This window comes from Aethalodelphis obliquidens, unplaced genomic scaffold (assembly GCF_003676395.1).
Source record: "Aethalodelphis obliquidens isolate GAN/ISIS:26980383/991018 unplaced genomic scaffold, ASM367639v1 scaffold14, whole genome shotgun sequence".
Classification (NCBI taxonomy): Eukaryota; Metazoa; Chordata; class Mammalia; order Artiodactyla; family Delphinidae; genus Aethalodelphis; species Aethalodelphis obliquidens.
This window is the reverse complement of record NW_020837958.1, coordinates 12,969,499-12,988,503: the sequence shown is the minus strand read 5'-3', so window position 1 is coordinate 12,988,503 and position 19,005 is coordinate 12,969,499. Positions and strand designations below refer to the sequence as shown.

Here is a 19,005-nt window from a genome sequence, read left to right as displayed (position 1 = left end):
GTGAAGAAGGAAAATCACTGCCCCCTCTACGGTGGGGCCAGGGAATTGGGGGTTTGGGAGAAGGTAGGTCCGGCCTGATGTAAAGGCAAAGGAATAGGCACCATGACCTGGGAAGGTCCCGTCTCACCCTAGGATGCTCTCATATTACCGCGACCACCTCCCAAATGTCCAACTCAGGGCCAGAGCATCATCCTCGACTTCTGCTCTTCCCTTCACTCCCCCATCCTACCAATCCCAAATTGTCATCAACTCCACTCTCTAATCTCTCTCAAATCCCTCCACCTCTCTCCATCCATAGGGCTTCTGTTCATCAAGGTCTCCATTATTCCTCCCCTGCCTCCAGTCGTGGCCTTCTCCCAATCCTTTCTCCATACTGCATTTGAAGAGAAAATCAGCTTTTACCTTTTTAAAGGTTTTTTTTTTTTTTTTTTTTTTTTTTTGCGGTACACGGGCCTCCCACCGCTGCGGCCCCTCCCGCCGCGGAGCACAGGCTCCGGACGCGCAGGCCCAGCGGCCATGGCCCACGGGCCCAGCCGCTCCGCGGCATGTGGGATCCCCCCGGACCGGGGCACAAACCCGCGTCCCCTGCATCGGCAGGCAGACCCCCAACCACCACGCCACCAGGGAAGCCCAGCTTTTACCTTTTTAATGAAAAGATCTCCAATGTTACCAAATATCTTCAGGATGTAGCCTAAACATCATAGTACAGCCTCCAAAGCCCTTTGGCTTGGAGCCCCCCGTTCTCTCCTTCAGATTATTCTCTCAATCTTTGATCTATCTCTTTCCATGCTTCTCATCACACACACACACACACACACACACACCTCCAGAGAGACTGAGCTACTTGCAATTCCCTAAACTCTATGCTTTCTCTTGCCACAGGTCCTTATCACATGCTATTCTCTATGGCCTGACCTCTCGACTGGCTCCCCTTCATGCTTTTCAGTTTGCTGCTTCCATCTTCAGCACACACATCACCTCCTCTAATAAGTCATCCACCCTCATCCGCATCCAGACTCCCATGGTACCCATGCTTCTCTGTCACAGCACCTGCCAGGCTGCATTACAGCCACCTGTTTACTCCTCCATCTCGCCCACTAAGCTGTAAGCTCTGGAAATGCCAGGAGTGTGTCTTTTTAAAAATCACTGTATTCCCACTACCTGTCATGGTATAAAGGAGCTGCTCAGTCTATTTGTTAAATGAATGACTAAGTAGGTAAATCTACAGCATTATAAGCTTAACACTGAAAAGGGTACTAACTCCTCCAATTCCTTTGCCTGTAGTTAGAGTGGGTTGAATTATGCCACTTTTAATCATCATGGCATCACAGCCTCCTGATGTCTACCTGTCAGAATTCAAGTGTTCAGCGTGCTCCTATTACTGACCTCAGAAAACATGAAGGCAACCTGAGGTCTCCCATTGCACACTCACCTGGGTGAATCAGGCAGGAGTCACATTCATTCTCCTCGTTCCTGCAGCAAGGGATGGTATAACCCACCACTTCTTTCTTTCCAGGGCAGGCACATTTAACCTGATCGTATTCACAACACTCCCGACACATGATGTTCCACTCAGCTCCGGGGCAGCCTTCATTAATGACTGTGTACTCTGAAACAGAAACCAGAAGGTGAGATGGAGGGCCTGGCAGGAACAGGTGAGACTCATAAGTACCTTACTGCCAAGAAGCAACCTTGCCCTACAAACGTGTCACCCTGCCTGAAGGATGTTCAGAACCATCCACTGGGGCGCAGATGAAATTTGTTAAAACTGCTATTCATTTTTAATTTTTAACCAAAAAAAGAAATCATGTTTTATCCATATATAATCTACATGGATTGACACACATACACATAAATAACTTATAAACAAGCATACATTTCCTGAGTGTCTGTGCTCATTTCTGTTTTTGCTGGGGTACATCAGGCCAAGGCTTACAGCTACACAGGTTGTGCACTGCGCAATTCCAGAAGGAACCATTAAACTGCACAACTGTACGGTACAGCCCAGGCTCTTGGGCCATCAGAAAGGTTTGGTGACCACTCTCTAGACTAGGTCCATCAAGTGCAAGGCTGAATGCCAAGTAGGAACCACATCATTTCCTCCAAACCTGGCTCCTCGATTTTGCAACATGCCATTTTTACGGTATCTTCAAAGCTAAAACCAACAGAAAAGACAAAAACCACCTTAATTAGTATGTTTGGGAGAATTTCAGTGTTTTACAAGAGTGAACTCATTGGCAGAACTTCATTCAGTCCCTAAAAACAACTGAGCATTCTTTCCCATGAGAAAAAAAGTGCTCCTTTCTGGGTGGAATTTCTTTCTGTCTGTCTTTTTTAAAATATACCTTAGGTAATGAAAAAGAAAAATCATTTGGCAAAAACTATAAAAGGAATCAGTCGGAGGCTGCCCGGAGGAATCCAGGCTAAGAAACAGACCTAGCTTTGATTTGCTCTTCTTCCTGCCCCAACTCTCTATTCCTAAAAATTTTGCACAAAGATGACGATTGAAACAGAAATAGGTCAGATATTTGAGGAAGAAAGTGAATCAGGCTTCCCTAAAAACCCCAGGGAGGGATCCCCAACACGCCTTGTAGGCCCATATAAACCAACCCTAATATCTGCGGTGGCTTCTAACCTCTTGAATTTCATAGTTTAGTTTTCTGTTTTCCTCCCCTAAATTTGGAAGTCTGACACAGAACTGTTCATTCTCAATTTGCCAAGTAGACCAATTTAAAGAAACTCTCACCATCTTCTCTCAACCTTCTGTCATAAGAACATTCTAGCATCATAGAAAGGAACCACTTGCATAATAAGGGACAGTTCCTTAGATTGAATACATGTAGTTTTATGAAAAAATTCCTCTTTTCTTTTCTACAAACACTGGTGGGGAAGCAAAGATCCTCATACTGGCATTTGGGAACAACCAGCATAGACCACCATGATATTGTCACTACTGAGATTTTGTTTCCCGTTCTATTCTGTCTGTCCCCTCCAGGACAGACACCAGGACTTACTTTGCTGAGCTTCTCATGTTTCTAACTTGGCTGGATGAAGTGAATAACTTCTAAAATCTAGAAGAGAGGACTTCCCTGGTGGTGCACTGGTTAAGAATCCGCCTGCCAACGCAGGGGACACGGGTTTGATCCCTGGTCCGGGAAGATCCCACATGCCGTAGAGCGACTGAGCCCGTGCGCCACAACTACTGAGCCTGTGCTCTAGAGCCTGAGAGCCAGAACTACTGAGCCCACACGCCACAACTACTGAAGCGCATGCACCTAGAGCCCGTGCTTCGCGACAAGAGAAGCCACTGCAATGAGAAGCCCATGCACCGCAACGAAGAGTAGCCCCCGCTCACAGCAACTAGAGAAAGCCTGCACCGAGCAACAGATCCAATGCAGCCAAAAACAAATAAATAAATTTATTAAAAAAAAATCTAGAAGAGAACTTAATGGCTAAGAGTAAAAGAAAGTAGAAGAAAACATAGGAGTAAATCTCCATGATCTTAGACTTGTTATGATCTTGGATTCTTAGATGTGACACCAAAAACGACAAAAGAAAAACAGATAAATTGGATTTATCAAAATTAAAAACTTTTGTGCAACAAAGGAAAGTGAAAGGACAACCTACAAAATGGAGGGAAATTTGGAAATCATATGTCTGATAAGGATTTAATATCCAGAATATGTAAACGACCCTTACAACTCAACCACAAAAAGACAAACAACCCAATTTTTAAAAGGGCAGGGTTTCCCTGGTGGCGCAGTGGTTGAGAGTCCGCCTGCCGATGCAGGGGACATGGGTTTGTGCCCCGGTCTGGGAAGATCCCACATGCCGCGGAGAGGCTGGGCCCGTGAGCCATGGCCACTGAGCCTGCGCGTCCGGAGCCTGTGCTCCGCAACGGCAGAGGCCACAACAGTGAGAGGCCCGTGTACCGTAAAAAAAAAAAAAAAGGGCAAATGACATGAACTGACACTTCTCCAAAGAAGATATACAAACGGCCAATAAACACATGAAAAGATGCTCAGCATCACAAGTCATTAGGGAATTGAAAATCAAAGCCACAACAAGATAACACCTTACATGTACTAGGATGGCTATAATCCAAGAAAAGAAAAAAAAAGGAAAATAACAAGCATTGACAAAGATGTAGAGAAACTGGAACCCTTGTATGTTGCTCAGGGGAATGTAAAATGATGCAGCTTCTCTAGAAACCAGTGTGGCAGTTCCTTCAAAAGCTAAACATTGAATTATTTTATGACCCAGCAATTCTACTCCCAGGCATATATCCCAAAAATCAAAAACAGAAACTCCAACAGATACTTATATACCAGTGCTCACTGCAGCATTATTCACTGCAGCCAAAAGGTAGAAACAACCCAAATGTCCATCAAGAGATGAGTGAATAAGCAAAACATGGTATAAGCATAAAATATTATTCTGAATGTGGAATATTATTCAGCCGTGAAAAAGAACGAGATGCTGATACAAATTACAATATGGATGAACCTTACAAACATGCTAAGTAAAAGAAGCCAGACACAGAAGGACAAATATTGTGCCACTGAACTGTATACTTAAAATGGCTAATGTAGAAAATGTTGTTATTTTTATCATATTTTTTTAATATTAAAAAACTAGTGAGAGGAAAAAAAGTGTTTAAAGCCTTAAGCATTGGAATCAGACAGACCTGGGTTTGGAATCCCACCTTTGCTACTTACTGGTTGTATGACCTTGGCTAAGTTACTTTACTCACTCAGTCTCAGTTTATTATCCAATGAAATGAGTACATTTTATCTAACTCAGAAGCCAGCTGAAAGGACTAGATAAGATTATGTATATAAAGAGCTTAACACAGTGCCCAGCATATAATGAACATTCGATAACTAGTAGCTTAAGAAGAAAAACACTATTGACATCCATATTTCTCAAGGATCTAAGTTTCTGAATGTACCACATATCAACTCCTTACATAAAATATTCATGTTGGGACTTTCCTGGTGGCACAGTGGTTAAGAAGACTCCACACTCCCAATGCAGGGGAACTGGGTTCAATCCCTGGTCGGGGAATTAGATCCCACATGCACGCTGCAACTAAGAGTTCACGTGCCGCAACTGAGGAGCCAGGGAGCTGTAACTAAGGAGCCTGCGAGCTGTAACTAAGGAGCCTGCGAGCTGCAACTAAGGAGCCTGCCTGACAAAACTAAGACCTGGTGCAACCAAATAAATAAAAAATAAATAAATTAATTAAATGCTTAGGTTGTTTCCCCACTGCATTTGGAGCAAACCCTAAATGCTCTGCTATGGCCCCCAAGGCCTTTGAGAGCTGCTCTCTCCTGAGCCCTGCAACCTTTCCTTGGCACTATTTCCCACCTTTTATTTCTCAAAACCATCAAGGTCTTGCTCATCCCAGGGCCTTCACATTTGCTTTCCCCACTGCCTCTGTCAAAACGCTGGGCCTTAGTGTAAATAACACGTGTTCAGAACGGTCCTCGCTGACTTTCTCATCTGAAGTTTGTGCCTCTGCCCCTCCTTCCATAGTATTCTCTATCACGGTACCCCAATTGTTTCCTTTCATCGCCCTTACACAATTTATAATCCCTTTCTATGTTTCCATTTACTTGCGTATCATCTGTCTCCCTTACGTGACCATAAGCTGGTAGGAACAATACCTAACTTGTTCACCGCAGCTAGGGAAGGGCCTGGAATGCAAGAGGTGCTGGATAAATACTTGTTGAAAGAACCAGCCTCCACTCTAGAGCTACCCTCCCTTCAACAGTCAAATATTTCCGTCCAGTGGTCCAGCTGGGAGCTGAGCCAGGAGAGCTGGCTCCGCCCCATAATTTGCTGATATCAGAACTGGGGCACTTTCCCTCCCATGGTGAAGGGTCTAGAACAGTTGGTCCAGGTTACCCAACTTGGGTCTCAATTCCTTGGCACCAGCCCCTGCCTTGTCCAGCTGTATGATTTCTCCACTCTCTGAACATCTAATATGCCTGCGGGGTGTGGCTCATGTCTTACCCCTCCCCCTGCCCACCCGAGGGCAAGCACTCCATCCTTCTAGGTTTTCTAAGAATTTACAAGTACTAATGACTCTTGGGGGACACTGACAGAATAAACGTTGTTTGCAGCTTTTATAAGCCTTGTAATAAAATATGGGAGGCCAAGTAAGGTCTGCTCTACTCCAGTAGAGGGCAAAGCCTGTTTTCCCTAAGCAGGTGGCTAGTCCACGTCTGGCCCAGCCATGGAATACTGCGGGCCTCCCTTTACCTGGGACATTAATTCCCTAAAATGGCATTTCTCTTTATTTCAATGAGCAAGCCCACCTCTGCCCTCCCTAACGTGTTACAATAATTTTATAGGTAAGGTCCAGAGTATTGTATCATCTTAGCCAAAGGGAATGATCCCAGGGAAACCCATCTCTGTGCTGTCTGCCAAGTCAGCCAGCTGGCTCCTTTCCAAGGACTCTGTGTGGTAACCCCAAAGATATCCATATCCTTACCTCCAGGACCCATGAAAATGTTACCTTACAAGACAAAAGGAATTTTGCAGATGTGACTGATTTAAGGTTCTTGAAATGGGTAGAGAATGCTGGCTTGTCCAGGTGGGACCAAGGTAATCCCAAGGATCCTTATAAGAGGGAGGCAGGAGGGTCAGAGTCAGAAGCAGAGGCGTGAGGACAGAAGCACTGGACAGACAGGAGTGATGTGTTTTCAAGATGGAGGAAGGGACCACCATCCAAAGAACGCAGGCAGCCTCTAGAAGCTGAATGAGGCAAGGAAACAGATTCTCCCTTAGAGCATCCTGAAGGAACACAGGCCTGCCATCACCTAGATTTTGGCTTCCTAAGACTCATTTCAGACCCTTGAGCTCCAGAATGGTACGAAAATACACTTGCGCTGTTTTAAGTCACTAAGTCTGTAGTAATATGTTACAGTATCCACAGGGAATTAACGAACTGTGTCTTCTCAAAAGAAAGGTTAACCCACAGCCAGTCATTTAACCACTCTGGTCCTCAGCTTTCTCACTGAGCACAGTGCTAAGGGTGTGGGTGAACTGATGAATTCATTGTTTCATCCCACAAGTATTTATTGAGTGTCTGCTACATCCCAGGTAGGAGGCTGGGTACTGGGATACAGTGGAGAGAACAGACACCATTACCAGCCCCGTGGAACTCACAGTTTTTTAGAGGAGTAGACATTGGATAAAGGATCCCACAAACACACGATCACTCATTGTGATGAGGACATGTAGGATGCTATGAGAACAAGTGGATGGTCACGCAGGGACATTAGCACCAAATCTACAGGACTTGCAGGACTTGCAGGGTTAAGGGGGTTTAAGTAAAATCACAAATTAAAATCTATTTGCCAAGATAAGACCACTTCTCAGGAACACGGAAGTGATGGAAGAGGGGACGGTTTTAATGCTTTTGTTGACTTGGCTCCTCTGGTCTGGTAAGTCCATCACCCTTCCTTCTCCCCTCGCTGGAACAGAGACAGGAAAGTGCCCCCAAAACATACATGTGGGCTTCCCTGGTGGCGCAGTGGTTGGGAGTCCGCCTGCCGATGCGGGGGACACGGGTTCGTGTTCCAGTCCGGGAAGATCCCGCATGCCACAGAGCGGCTGGGCCCGTGAGCCATGGCTGCTGAGCCTGCGCGTCCGGAGCCTGTGCTCCGCAACGGGAGAGGCCACAACAGTGAGAGGCCCGCGTACCGCAAAACAAAAACAAAAACAAAAACAAATAAAACATACATGTAAGAAACAAACAGGTAAGTGAAATATTCTATGAGAAATATTTAAAGTTGATCAGCTGAAGAGGTTTGAAAATACAATAAGCAGACAAAAGTGATCTCCTGGACTTTTCCTTCTCCATTTATCAGAATTAAATGGACAAAGGGCACATTGGTCATTTGGCTTCAGCTGTACAAATTTCAGGGGATTTCAATATGATGCTAAAGGTCAGTTCCAGAAACTAGGATTTAAAGAAATATCAACAGCAGGAGAAGCTACTGAATGTTTTCCTATATGCATGCTAAATCACGTTAGCATTTGTTTAGCTAAAGGGCTTTTATATTGTTTATGCAATTTAATTTTCAAGATGACCCAGTGAGGTAGGTAATACATTTCCTTGTAATCTAAAATAAGCTACTCTAACCTCTTCACTTTACCAGTGATGAAAAGAGCTAAGTAGGGAAGAAGCAAAGAGAAATGCCAAAGACGTTTTTTAGGGAATTCTGAGTGGGAAGGGAGGCCCACAGAATTCCAGGTTTAGAGAGGGGGTGAACAGCCTGTTGCTTCCTTAGCCTGGAAACAGGCCAGGACAGCCTCTAGTTTCAGGGGTTGCTGTAGTTGAGCAACTGTTACTTTGCCTTCCATGTTTGAGAACAAAGAGTTATTAAGCTGCAAATGAGTTTTATCCTGTCAGTGCTTCCCAGGAAATAAGCGCAAACTGAGCACCAAGAACACACAGAGCACCACTTTGGGATCAACCAAGGCACCAAAAGGTCAAGCACATGCCCATAATCACATAGCAAAATTGAACTTACAAAGTTCCAGCCACCGTGTGCATTCATTCATCTCTAACTCTTCCATTGGACAAAATATTTATTTTTTTCTATATAAAACACTCCATATTTTAATGCAAAAGATGCCTTGTGAAAGCTTCAAACAATAAGATCATACATAAAGGAGTAAGAAGTATTCAGAAATAACCTTAATATTATATTGTCTATCTTTCAATTGTTTTCTTTCAGTGGACATACATATCCACACGTACAAAATGCTAGATGTGTAGATTATCTTCTTGCCTCTCAAAGCTGGTAACCTATGATTATTATTTTTTTTTATCAGCTCGGTGCTTTGTGACCACCTAGAGGGGTGGGATAGGGAGGGTGGGAGGGAGACGCAAGACGGAGGGGATATGGGGAAATATGTATATGTATAGCTGATTCACTTTGTCATACAGCAGAAACTAACACAACATTGTAAAGCAATTATACTCCAATAAAGATGTTAAAAAAAAAAAAAAGAAAAGAAACTGTGCTGCTTCGGGACTTCCCTGGTGGTCCAGCAGTTAAGACTCCGCACTCCCAATTCAGGGAGTCTGGGTTCAACCCCTGCTCAGGGAAGTAGATTCCACAGGTCCCAACTAAAGATCCCACACGTGGCAACGAAGATCCCACGTGATGCAATTAAGACCCGGTGCAGCCAAATAAATAAATAAATATTTTTTAAAAGAAAAGAAACTGCTCTTCTTCTTTACTTTAATCACATTTTCTCTTGACCTTAAGTAATCTTCAAAAGTGATTTTAAACTGCTGCATCATTATCCTATATGTGCAACTGCTTCTCTCCCCTCTTTTGAAAATCAGGGTAAACAAATAAAAAAAGAGATGCAGAGTACTTTGGTATCATAGGCTTTGCCCAAGCCATCCCTCAGCTGCCACACTTGGGGCAGCCATCCTGGTATCTCCTATCCAGAGTGAAGAGTTGGGGCTTCCCTGGTGGCGCAGTAGTTGAGAGTCCACCTGCCGATGCAGGGGAGGCGGGTTCGTGCCCCGGTCCGGGAGGATCCCGCATGCCGCGGAGCGGCTGGGCCCGTGAGCCGTGGCCGCTGGGCCTGCGTGTCCGGAGCCTGTGCTCCGCGGCGGGAGAGGCCACAACAGTGAGAGGCCCGCAAAAGAGGTGAGTTATATTGGTCCAGCTCTGGTTTTTCCTGAATTCACGTTGGAAAACCTAAGACACTTAACCGCTCAGTCCTGTTTTATCCATGCAAATACCAAGGCAATGAAAACAATCCTGACCGATTGGCACAGGTTTGGCTTTCATAGATGTGGTGAACAAGTGAACAAATGAGTGAGAGAGCGCTGCTGGCTGGCATCACGGCCGTCAGCAGTATTCTCACAGCCCCTCATCAGCCAGGAGCTTGCTCTAAGGCTCTCCAACACTGAGTATTTCTCCTGCTGACAAGATGGAGAACACTTAATCCCTCAAACAGCGGGGGGTTAACTTCACAGGATGGTAGAGGGAGCAATTGTGTCTCCTTCGCATTGTCTCCAAGTGGCACGCTTTCCACACTAGGTTTTAAGGAAATATGTTGACATGATAGTTGTTAAGGTAAATCTGAAAAAGGTCAGAGAATTCTTGATGAAAACATGAGTCAGACTGTTCCATATACAGTGGAAATGTCAGTTGTCAAACCACAGGCCACCCCAGCAGGTGGCAAAGAAAGGCGTTTTCATCTCACGCCCGCTCCTCCGTGATGTTAGGGTCTGCCTTTGCACCCACCCAAAACCCCACAGCCCTCCCCTCTAACCACATTTAATGAAAATTTCTACTGAGTGTTTTACTGTCCTGCATGTTATAAAACATCTAAGACCAAAGGGAGAAAAAAGATGTAGGAATCAGAGAGTCCTGCAGCTAGGCACCTTGGGCTCCACTCTCATCCCCACTCATTCCCCCGCCTCCTCTCATGCTATCTCAACTCCCTGAATTGATTTCTAACACACAACATTCCTAACCACCTGAAGGTCTGACCACCCACTCCATGCGGCCAATGACAGACGCCAGGCAAATCCCAGACAGGAATGCTGTGAGTCAGGGGTGATGGAACGGTTACTGGGGCTCTTGGTGACTCAATATCTCCTCCTGAGCCTTTGAGAACCATCCCATCACCATGACCCTCAGTCCCAGCCTGGCTGGATTCCCAACTTCAGTGACCTTGGTCTTTCCCTGCTCACAGCTCCTCTTGTTAACGAGGTAACGATAGCTGGAAAGTCAACGCCTCCATCACCCCCTTTTGGGTATCAGCAGTGATAAAACTTACAATGGATTCCCTAGAAATCTAGTTTGTTGACACTAGTACATTGGGGAGGGGTAGGGAAGCAAAAATCAGTTTTTCACTTCCTTCCCCTCTTCACTCTGCCCCACACTGTCACTCCTTGTGCATTCTCCTCTCTCCCTGGGTCCCAGCCCCCAAGGAAATGGAGCTGAACCTTTCAAACATACCAGCTCACTGAATCCTCAGAGCCACCCTTCAAAGGAAGTATCATTTTTTTCATTTCACAGATGAGGAAACTGAGGAACAGAGAGGGTAAATAAATTGTCCCAGGTGGCACAGTTTTCAGGTGAAAGAAGAAAGATTAGAAGCCAGCTCTTTCTGGGGCCAAAGTCTTATTCTTTCCAACACAGTATTTTGATTCTAGAGAGTTCACAACTTTGACTTTACAGATTAAGAATGCAGCATTGGTGAAATGAACACACTTGGTAATCAGACCACCCAAATTTTAATACCAAATCTGTCCCTCTTGTATGCTGCTGGACAATCATAGACAAGACACCTTGCTGTGGCATTTCCCCTAAACCTCAAGAGAATGGATGTAGATTGTTAGGGGTGTTAATGTCACTGCAGTTAAAGAGGCAATGAGCATAAAGCGCTTTCGAAGAAAAATCGCGTGTTTGTTGAGATATTACCATTATTCCCTGTAGAATAAAAAACCATCAATGGATAAAGAAGATGTGGTACATATATACAATGGAATACTACTCATCCATAAAAAGGAATGAAGTAATGCCATTTGCAGCAACATGGATGGACCTAGAGATTATCAAACTAAGTAAGTCAGACAAAGATAAATACCACACGATACCACTTATATGTGGAATCTAATCAAAATGATACAAATGAACTTTTCTACAAAACAGAAACAGACTCACAGATCTCAAAATTAAACTTATGGTTACGAAAGGGGAAACGTGGGGGGAAGTGATAAATTAGGAGATTGGGATTAACATATACACACTACTATGTATAAAATAGATAACTAACAAGGACCTACTGTATAGCACAGGGAACTCTACTCAACATTCTGTAATAACCTATATGGGAAAAGAATCTGAAAAAGAATGGAGATTTTATATATATATATATATATATATATATATATATATATATCTGATTCCCTTTGCTATACACCTGAAACTAACACAACATTGTAAATCAACTATACTCCAATAAAATTTTTTTAAAAACCATCACAGGTAGCTAAAATACAGATGGCTAAGGGAGCAAAGGGGGTGAGTAATAATGTCTCCTCCAGAGGCGCACACATACATGGAATTTTAAGCTGTCAGTTCTTGCTTATATCATGGCATTCTGGGTTCCTCCCCCTTGTTTCTAGATTTCCTGATCTCTTTTTTCTAATACCTCCTCTTCAGACACCTTCTTCACTAGGACATACCTCACCTCCTGCTGCTTGTCTTCCAGAAATAGAAATTCTACATCTATAGGCAAAGGGAACAAAACCCAAACTCTAGCATCTTGGAAGAGCCTCGAGTTGCCATTATCCTCAACAACTGTGCTGGAAACCCTTGAAGGACAGCTGCTTCTGGGTTATTTCGAACACTGGAATATGAGCTGAATAGATCTTATTTTTTTATTAGCATTGGGTACTAAAAATATAATTTAACAATGCATCTAAATGTACTTGGCAATAGAACTCAGCAAATATTATATCAAAGTATTAGAATGTCTAAGTTAAAAACAATAAAACTTAAGCTATACCCTAAAAATCCAATCTGGATTTCCCCAGACCTAAGAATTCTACAAACAATCCCACCTGCTCCTCAATCCTCAACACTTTTAAAACCTTCTTTCTGAGTCAGAGTGTGTCAGGGCTATAAGGGGGTCTTGGTCAACCACACCCGCCCCTTTGCCAAGAGCTTCCAGAGTGAGTGTTACTGCCTTCACATCCAGGTTCACTGATGCCAGGCAGAAGCCAGATTTTCCTTCTACCAAAGGCAGATGGCCAAGAGCAGATGTCAGTTTGAGCGAGGGTGATGCATTTATAATGGCATGTCCTATGGTTCACTAAGCCCTAAGCTGGCGGCAGCTTCACACAGGCTAGCCCTCATTAGAATTGCCTTCTCCAGTTCTGCAAGCTAGAACAAGATGAAGGGGAACTTCTTTTTGCCTGAGGTTTCCTGGCTGGCTCTACCCTTGAATCACAACAGATGGTCGTGAGCAACGTCTCATGTTTGGGAGACAACATCATTGACCCAGAATCACCTACTCTGAAAGACACCATCCCCTCAACCCCCTGCAAGAATCTACCACCAGCCATATTTCAAACATGGACAAACTTAGGCATAGCATGTGGAAGGCATTTCACCCTAAGGCTGGAAGGCAGATGCATGATAAAAGCAAGGGGAGAAAGCAAGTCTCAAAGAAATAAACATATGGTGAATCTTTAGGAATATTTTTTCCCTGACACAGAGTAACAGATGAATAGGATAGGACTGTGGACCAAGCTGGAGTGGGCCTCAAGAGGACCATGTAACTTCCATCCTACTATAGATAGAACACCCAATATTTCTCCTTCTTAATCCCTTGTGAAACGTGTGCTAGTGGGAAAAATAGCAGAAAGGAGAGGAGTAGAAGATGACTTTAATTTCCTGAGTGCTCCCTTTTTGCAAAGCATTATACTATTTTTAATAGGTTACTTTTTTTTTTTGGCCATGCCGCGCAGCATACAGGATCTTAGTTCCCCGACCAGGGATCGAACCTGTGCCCCTGCAGTGAAAGCGTGGAGTCTTAACCACTGGACCACCTAGAGATTGTCATACTGAGTGAAGTAAGTCAGACAGAGCAAGACATATCATATGAGATCACTTATAAGAGGAATCTAAAAAAAAAAAAGGCTACAAATGAACTTACCTACAAAACAGGAAGAGACTTATAGATGTAGAAAATAAACTTATGGTTATCGGGGGTAAAGAGGGGGAGGGATAAATTGGAAGATTGGGATTAACATATACACACTACTATGTATAAAATAGATAACTAATAAGAACCTACTGTATAGCACAGGGAACTCTACTCAATACTCTGTAATGGCCTATTTGGGAAAAGAATCTAAAAAAGAGTTGATATATGTATATGTATAACAGATTCACTTTGCTGTACACGTGAAACTAACACAACATTATAAATCAACTATACCCCAATAAAAATTTAAAAATAAATAAATAAGTAAATAAATAAATAGGTTATCTCATTTAACACCTGCAATAAACCTATATAAAGACACTATTATTACAGGGGCTTCCCTGGTGGTGCAGTGGTTGAGAGTCCGCCTGCTGATGCAGGGGACACGGGTTCGTGCCCCGGTCCGGGAAGATCCCACATGCCGCGGAGCGGCTGGGCCCGTGAGCCATGGCCGCTGAGTCTGTGTGTCCGGAGCCTGTGCTCCGCAACGGGAGAGGCCACAACAGGGAGAGGCCCGCGTACCGCAAAAAAAAAAAAAAAAAAAAAAAGACACTATTATCCTCAGTGTACAGGCTAAGAGGTGGTACAGCCACATTAAAGAGGTTAAGTAACTTGCCAAGAAAACCAGCCATAAATGACGGAGGCAAGATTCAAACCTGGCCCATATTTTTAAACCGTAATACTCTACACCCTATGTTTATACATATCCATACATATGCACACATAAGTATATACATAACTATATCTACACTTTCATTTTTCTGTGTACATGTGTATTCAAACTTGAACATATCCATACTAAGATGTCTATATCAAAAAATGAAATCCATAAATATGGCAAGCAAGGGCTGAATCTTTGCTGAGAAGGATATGGTTACTCAAGTCTGCTTAGGCAGGAAGCCCTTAAAAGGAACAGCAGGTTTTATTCCTTATCCATTGCCACTGTTCTGAAGCAAGTCTGGGCAGAGAGAGGAGGCAGGCGATGCTAGGGGCAAGGGAGAAGCCGTGTCGTGTGACAACAAGAACAATATTTAGGAAAGGCAGGAATAAAGCTGTTCCCAGAAACAGCAAACAAGAGGTTGATGAACAGCTCAAACTCACATTCTGTCTCTATGGGATACAGCCCCAGTGTAAACAGCCCAGACCACTTCCGGGTTGTGCAACTCAGGGTCATGGTAGCTATACTAGAACTGGCAGACAGGGGGGTAAATAAAAAAACACTGGAGACAAACCCCATGTGTTAGAGGGGGGAAGGGAGAGGTTAATTGGTAATGAACAGACCTTGGACTCAGTGCTCCCAGGGACTAGAAGGATGCTTAAATATTCTCCTTATTTTTTTTTAATTTATTTTATTTTTATTTTTGGCTGCGTTGGGTCTTCGTTGCTGCACGCAGGCTTTCTCTAGTTGCGGTGAGCAGGGGCTACTCTTCGTTGCGGTGCACGGGCTCTAAGCGCGCACACTTCAGTAGTTGTGGCTTGTGTGCTCTAGAGTGCAGGCTCAGTAGTTGTGACACACGGGCTTAGTTGCTCCGCGGCACATGGGATCTTCCCAGACCAGGGCTCGAACCCTGTCCCCTGCATTGGCAGGTGGATTCTCAAGCACTGCGCCACTGGGGAAGTCCCATATTCTCCTTATTTTTGAAGAGGAGACAGTGTGACTGTCACCAAGGATACAATGTAGTCGGGAAGTCAAGTCACAGCTCTTATCGCTCCCCAGAACTGCCACATCATCATAGGTGTGCATTAATCAGACCCACACCTCAGTTTGATCAGTGATCCCAGGGCAACCACATTACTTTAAACAACTTACAGACAAGAAATGAGTTTTCTTGGTGAACTATTCAGGTCGACGCTGGTGAGGACTTTTCTTACAGCAATGTGGTCGGGGTCACCTCCACAGTTCTTTCAACATCTCAGCAAGTGCAAAGGGACTAGGACATCAGACTTCCCATCCATCTCTCAGCAGAAGTCTGAAGAAAAGCTCATGTTTTGTAGATTTTCAAATTCCCTTCTTACCCCATCCTCTGTAACAGTGAAGATATTCTTCAATGTTTTATTCATTATGGGCAAGAGACCTGAGTTTTCCAAATGATGGAGCACAAGTTCCACTGGATGGTATAAGGTATTATGTGAATAAAGGTTCTGCGGCCAAACAACTTTGTAAATGCTAATAGCAGCTTTCTTTATTGTAGGGCTTTGCCAAGTCTATAATATTCTTTGCACATAGTTAATTCCCACATCCCCCAAACTAATTCCATCATGACATCCTAGGTTTTGTTTGCTTCTGCTGAATATCCTTTAGGATTAGTATTCCATGAAACCTACTTTGGAAAATACCAGGCTGGGCCATAAGCTCTCTCAACCTTAAAGAAAGTGCCTTACATATATACAATGGGATATTACTCAGCCATAAAAAGAAACGAAATTGAGTTATTTAGAGTGAGGTGGATGGACCTAGAGACTGTCATACAGAGTGAAGTAAGTCAGAAAGAGAAAAACAAATACAGTATGCTAACACATATATATATATGGAATCTAAAAAAACAAAAAACAAAAAGGTTCTGAAGAACCTAAGGGCAGGGCAGGAATAAAGATGCAGACATAGAGAATGGACTTGAGGACACGGGGAGGGGGAAGGGTAAGCTGGGACGAAGTCAGAGAGTGGCATGGACATATATATATATACACTACCAAATGTAAAATAGATAGCTAGTGGCAAGCAGCCGCATAGCACAGGGAGATCAGCTCGGTGCTTTGCCTCCACCTAGAGGGGTGGGATAGGGAGGGTGGAAGGGAGCCGCAAGAGGGAAGAGATATGGGGATATATGTATATGTATAGCTGATTCACTTTGTTATAAAGCAGAAATTAACACACCATTGTAAAGCAATTATCCTCCAATAAAGATGTTAAAAAAGAAAGAAAGTACCTTAAGGAAAAGGCCTTTTATTCATCATCCTGTCTCCAGCACCTAGGATCACACCTGGCACCTGGTAGGTGCTTGATAAAGTCTACTGAATAAATACATGAATGTGGATACATGAGGCATGTGTGACTTCCAGGGTCAGGTTATTTGTGTCAAAGACTGATGTTAGAAATGGCTCTTGCGATGACCTTTTGGGGTCTCTATTTTACAGTAGAAGGAATCCATTGGATCCATTACTGCTGAACATTTTTCGCTCTTTGTGTACTGCAGTTTGCATCTCATTTCCATAAAGGCTTGCGCTGCTCACTTGTTCTTTTCTACCATTGATTGGCGGGGGGAGCCAGGCTTGTACAGAAAGGAGGCGGAACATCACTTAGAAGCAGGCAGTCAATCACCCACTGGGAGGCAGAAAGCCAGACTGAGAATAAAGATACTTAATACCAGGCAAGCCCTCCCTTCTGCTTGCAACCAGGTGAGCCAAGTGGTATATTGAAAAATATAGTAGATGCTACCAGATGGAAGCTAAGCTCAGGCAACTTGTCCTGGGATATCTCAGGTGTTCTCTACCATCACTGTTGACTTCCGAGGTGGGATCCCATGATGCAGGGGATTAACTGATCATCTTCAAAGGAGTCCTATGAAGTAAGTGGACATGGAACCGGGTTTGAAAAACATTGACACCTTGGTCCCTCAGAGTCCTCAAATGATTTGACTTGAAGCAAAGCAGGCCAACATGCCTCCTTCGCCCAGCGGTTTTCCATTAAAAACTGGTTGGAAATTTATCGTAACCAATCATAAATTCAGCTGATGAGGACAATTGCTACATCCTCCCATGAGCTAAAGTTGCCTGAATGTGTTCCCCACTCTGTTCCGGCAGCCGCGGCCCTGGGTTTCCAATCTCCAAACCAACTGACCAGACTTCTACTTACATTGACGCCGGCTGCCAGAGCACTAACGCAGCCCTCTGAGACAGCCAGAGCCTCGGAGAGGGCAGTGATGAAGATGCCCGCACTGCAGGAACAAAGGCATTTCCCCAGCTCCAGAGGCAGAAGGGTGACAGAAACATGTGTCTTTATTTGCCGCTCAGCCGAGGGGGGCACTTCTCTTAACCATTTGACAAAGGACCCAAGACATTAGCGTCTAGTAGACAGCTGATCCTCATTCAAAACCCACCTGAGTATTCATGGAGGGCGTCTCCATTTCCATCCCCTGCAATGTCCATCAACTGCGTTATGCCGAAAAAAAAGAAGAAAACACGCTTCCCTTTACTCACGCCAGGCCTGCTGTTCCTGTTCCATAGCCTAAGAGTTTACACATTGACAATCTTGACAGAATAAATCCATAAAGGAGAAGCGCTACCCAGCGTCAGGGCCAGGCTTGAAGCAGGTCTCATCCTCAATTCTGTCCCTCCACAAGCAGACACATGATTTTGATTACAAAGGCTGACCACGGGACAAAGAAATTCTCACTTCCCACATCTAATCAGAATGAGATGCATGAGCCTGTGGACAGCTACCCCAGAAATTAGCGGGATGTGCAATCTGCTTAACACTCCTGTTTCCTTTAGAAAATGGCTGCTCTTGGTTTCCACGTGGTCCCACTGGGGCTGCTGAGGTCTCTCCCTCGTCTCTCGCATCCACTCTGCCCCCACAGTGGTGAGCACATGACCTCCCTGAGGCCATTCTCAGCTCCTGGAATATCCAAGGGATAACCAGAATTCTTTACTAACGCCATGGTCTTTATGATTCGGCCAGGAGATCTACCATAGTCGGACCCCCTGCTGACCACGGCAGCGTTGTGCAGTGTTTCAGTGCATGCATAATGGGGTCAGGCTCTCTGGGTTCAAATCATGGACGTCCAGCTCCGTGACCTGGGCAAGTACTGTACCTCTCAGTTCCCTCCTATGTAAACTAGGGATAATAACACTACTAATTGGCTTCTAGATGTGTTGTGAGTATTAAATAAACACAAGTAAAGCATATAGGAGAGTGCCTGGTATTTACCACAAGCTCAGTAGATCATTTGGGATCTGGTCCCTTAGGTATGGAGGCTTCCACCCTTGGTGTTTCCACCATCACCCGGTGAAGAATCTGATGTGCAGCCCTACCTACTCCACTCTCAGCCCACATGGGCTCCGTGTCTGTATCACGAATAACAACCGAGAACAATGAAAGGAGTCATTGTCGGTGGGTTGGGCAGTGCGGGGGGAGTAGTAGAAAGTCCCACCGGTTAAGAGAGTGGAATATCTGTAGCCAACACTACTTCTCTGCCTCCTGTGAGTGGTTTTGTTTATAGATATGAGGTTTGATTTTTTTCC

At 44.4% G+C, this 19,005-nt stretch overlaps 1 protein-coding gene across 10 annotated transcripts in view; it reads right to left on the bottom strand.

The window, feature by feature from the left end:
- The window catches only part of PAMR1 (peptidase domain containing associated with muscle regeneration 1), a 172,879-nt gene that overhangs the window by 55,367 nt on the left and 98,507 nt on the right, over positions 1-19,005 (bottom strand). For 4 of the 10 annotated variants that reach the window (XM_027114998.1, XM_027114999.1, XM_027115009.1 and 1 more), the window contains one exon: positions 1,433-1,609. In XM_027114998.1, coding sequence (XP_026970799.1) covers positions 1,433-1,562 — 130 coding nt within the window. In that variant the 5' untranslated portion in view covers positions 1,563-1,609. Of the gene's footprint in view, positions 1-1,432; positions 1,610-1,876; positions 3,108-15,574; positions 15,789-19,005 lie in introns of those variants that run through there. The other 6 variants (XM_027115002.1, XM_027115006.1, XM_027115000.1 and 3 more) reach the window with 5 other exon arrangements.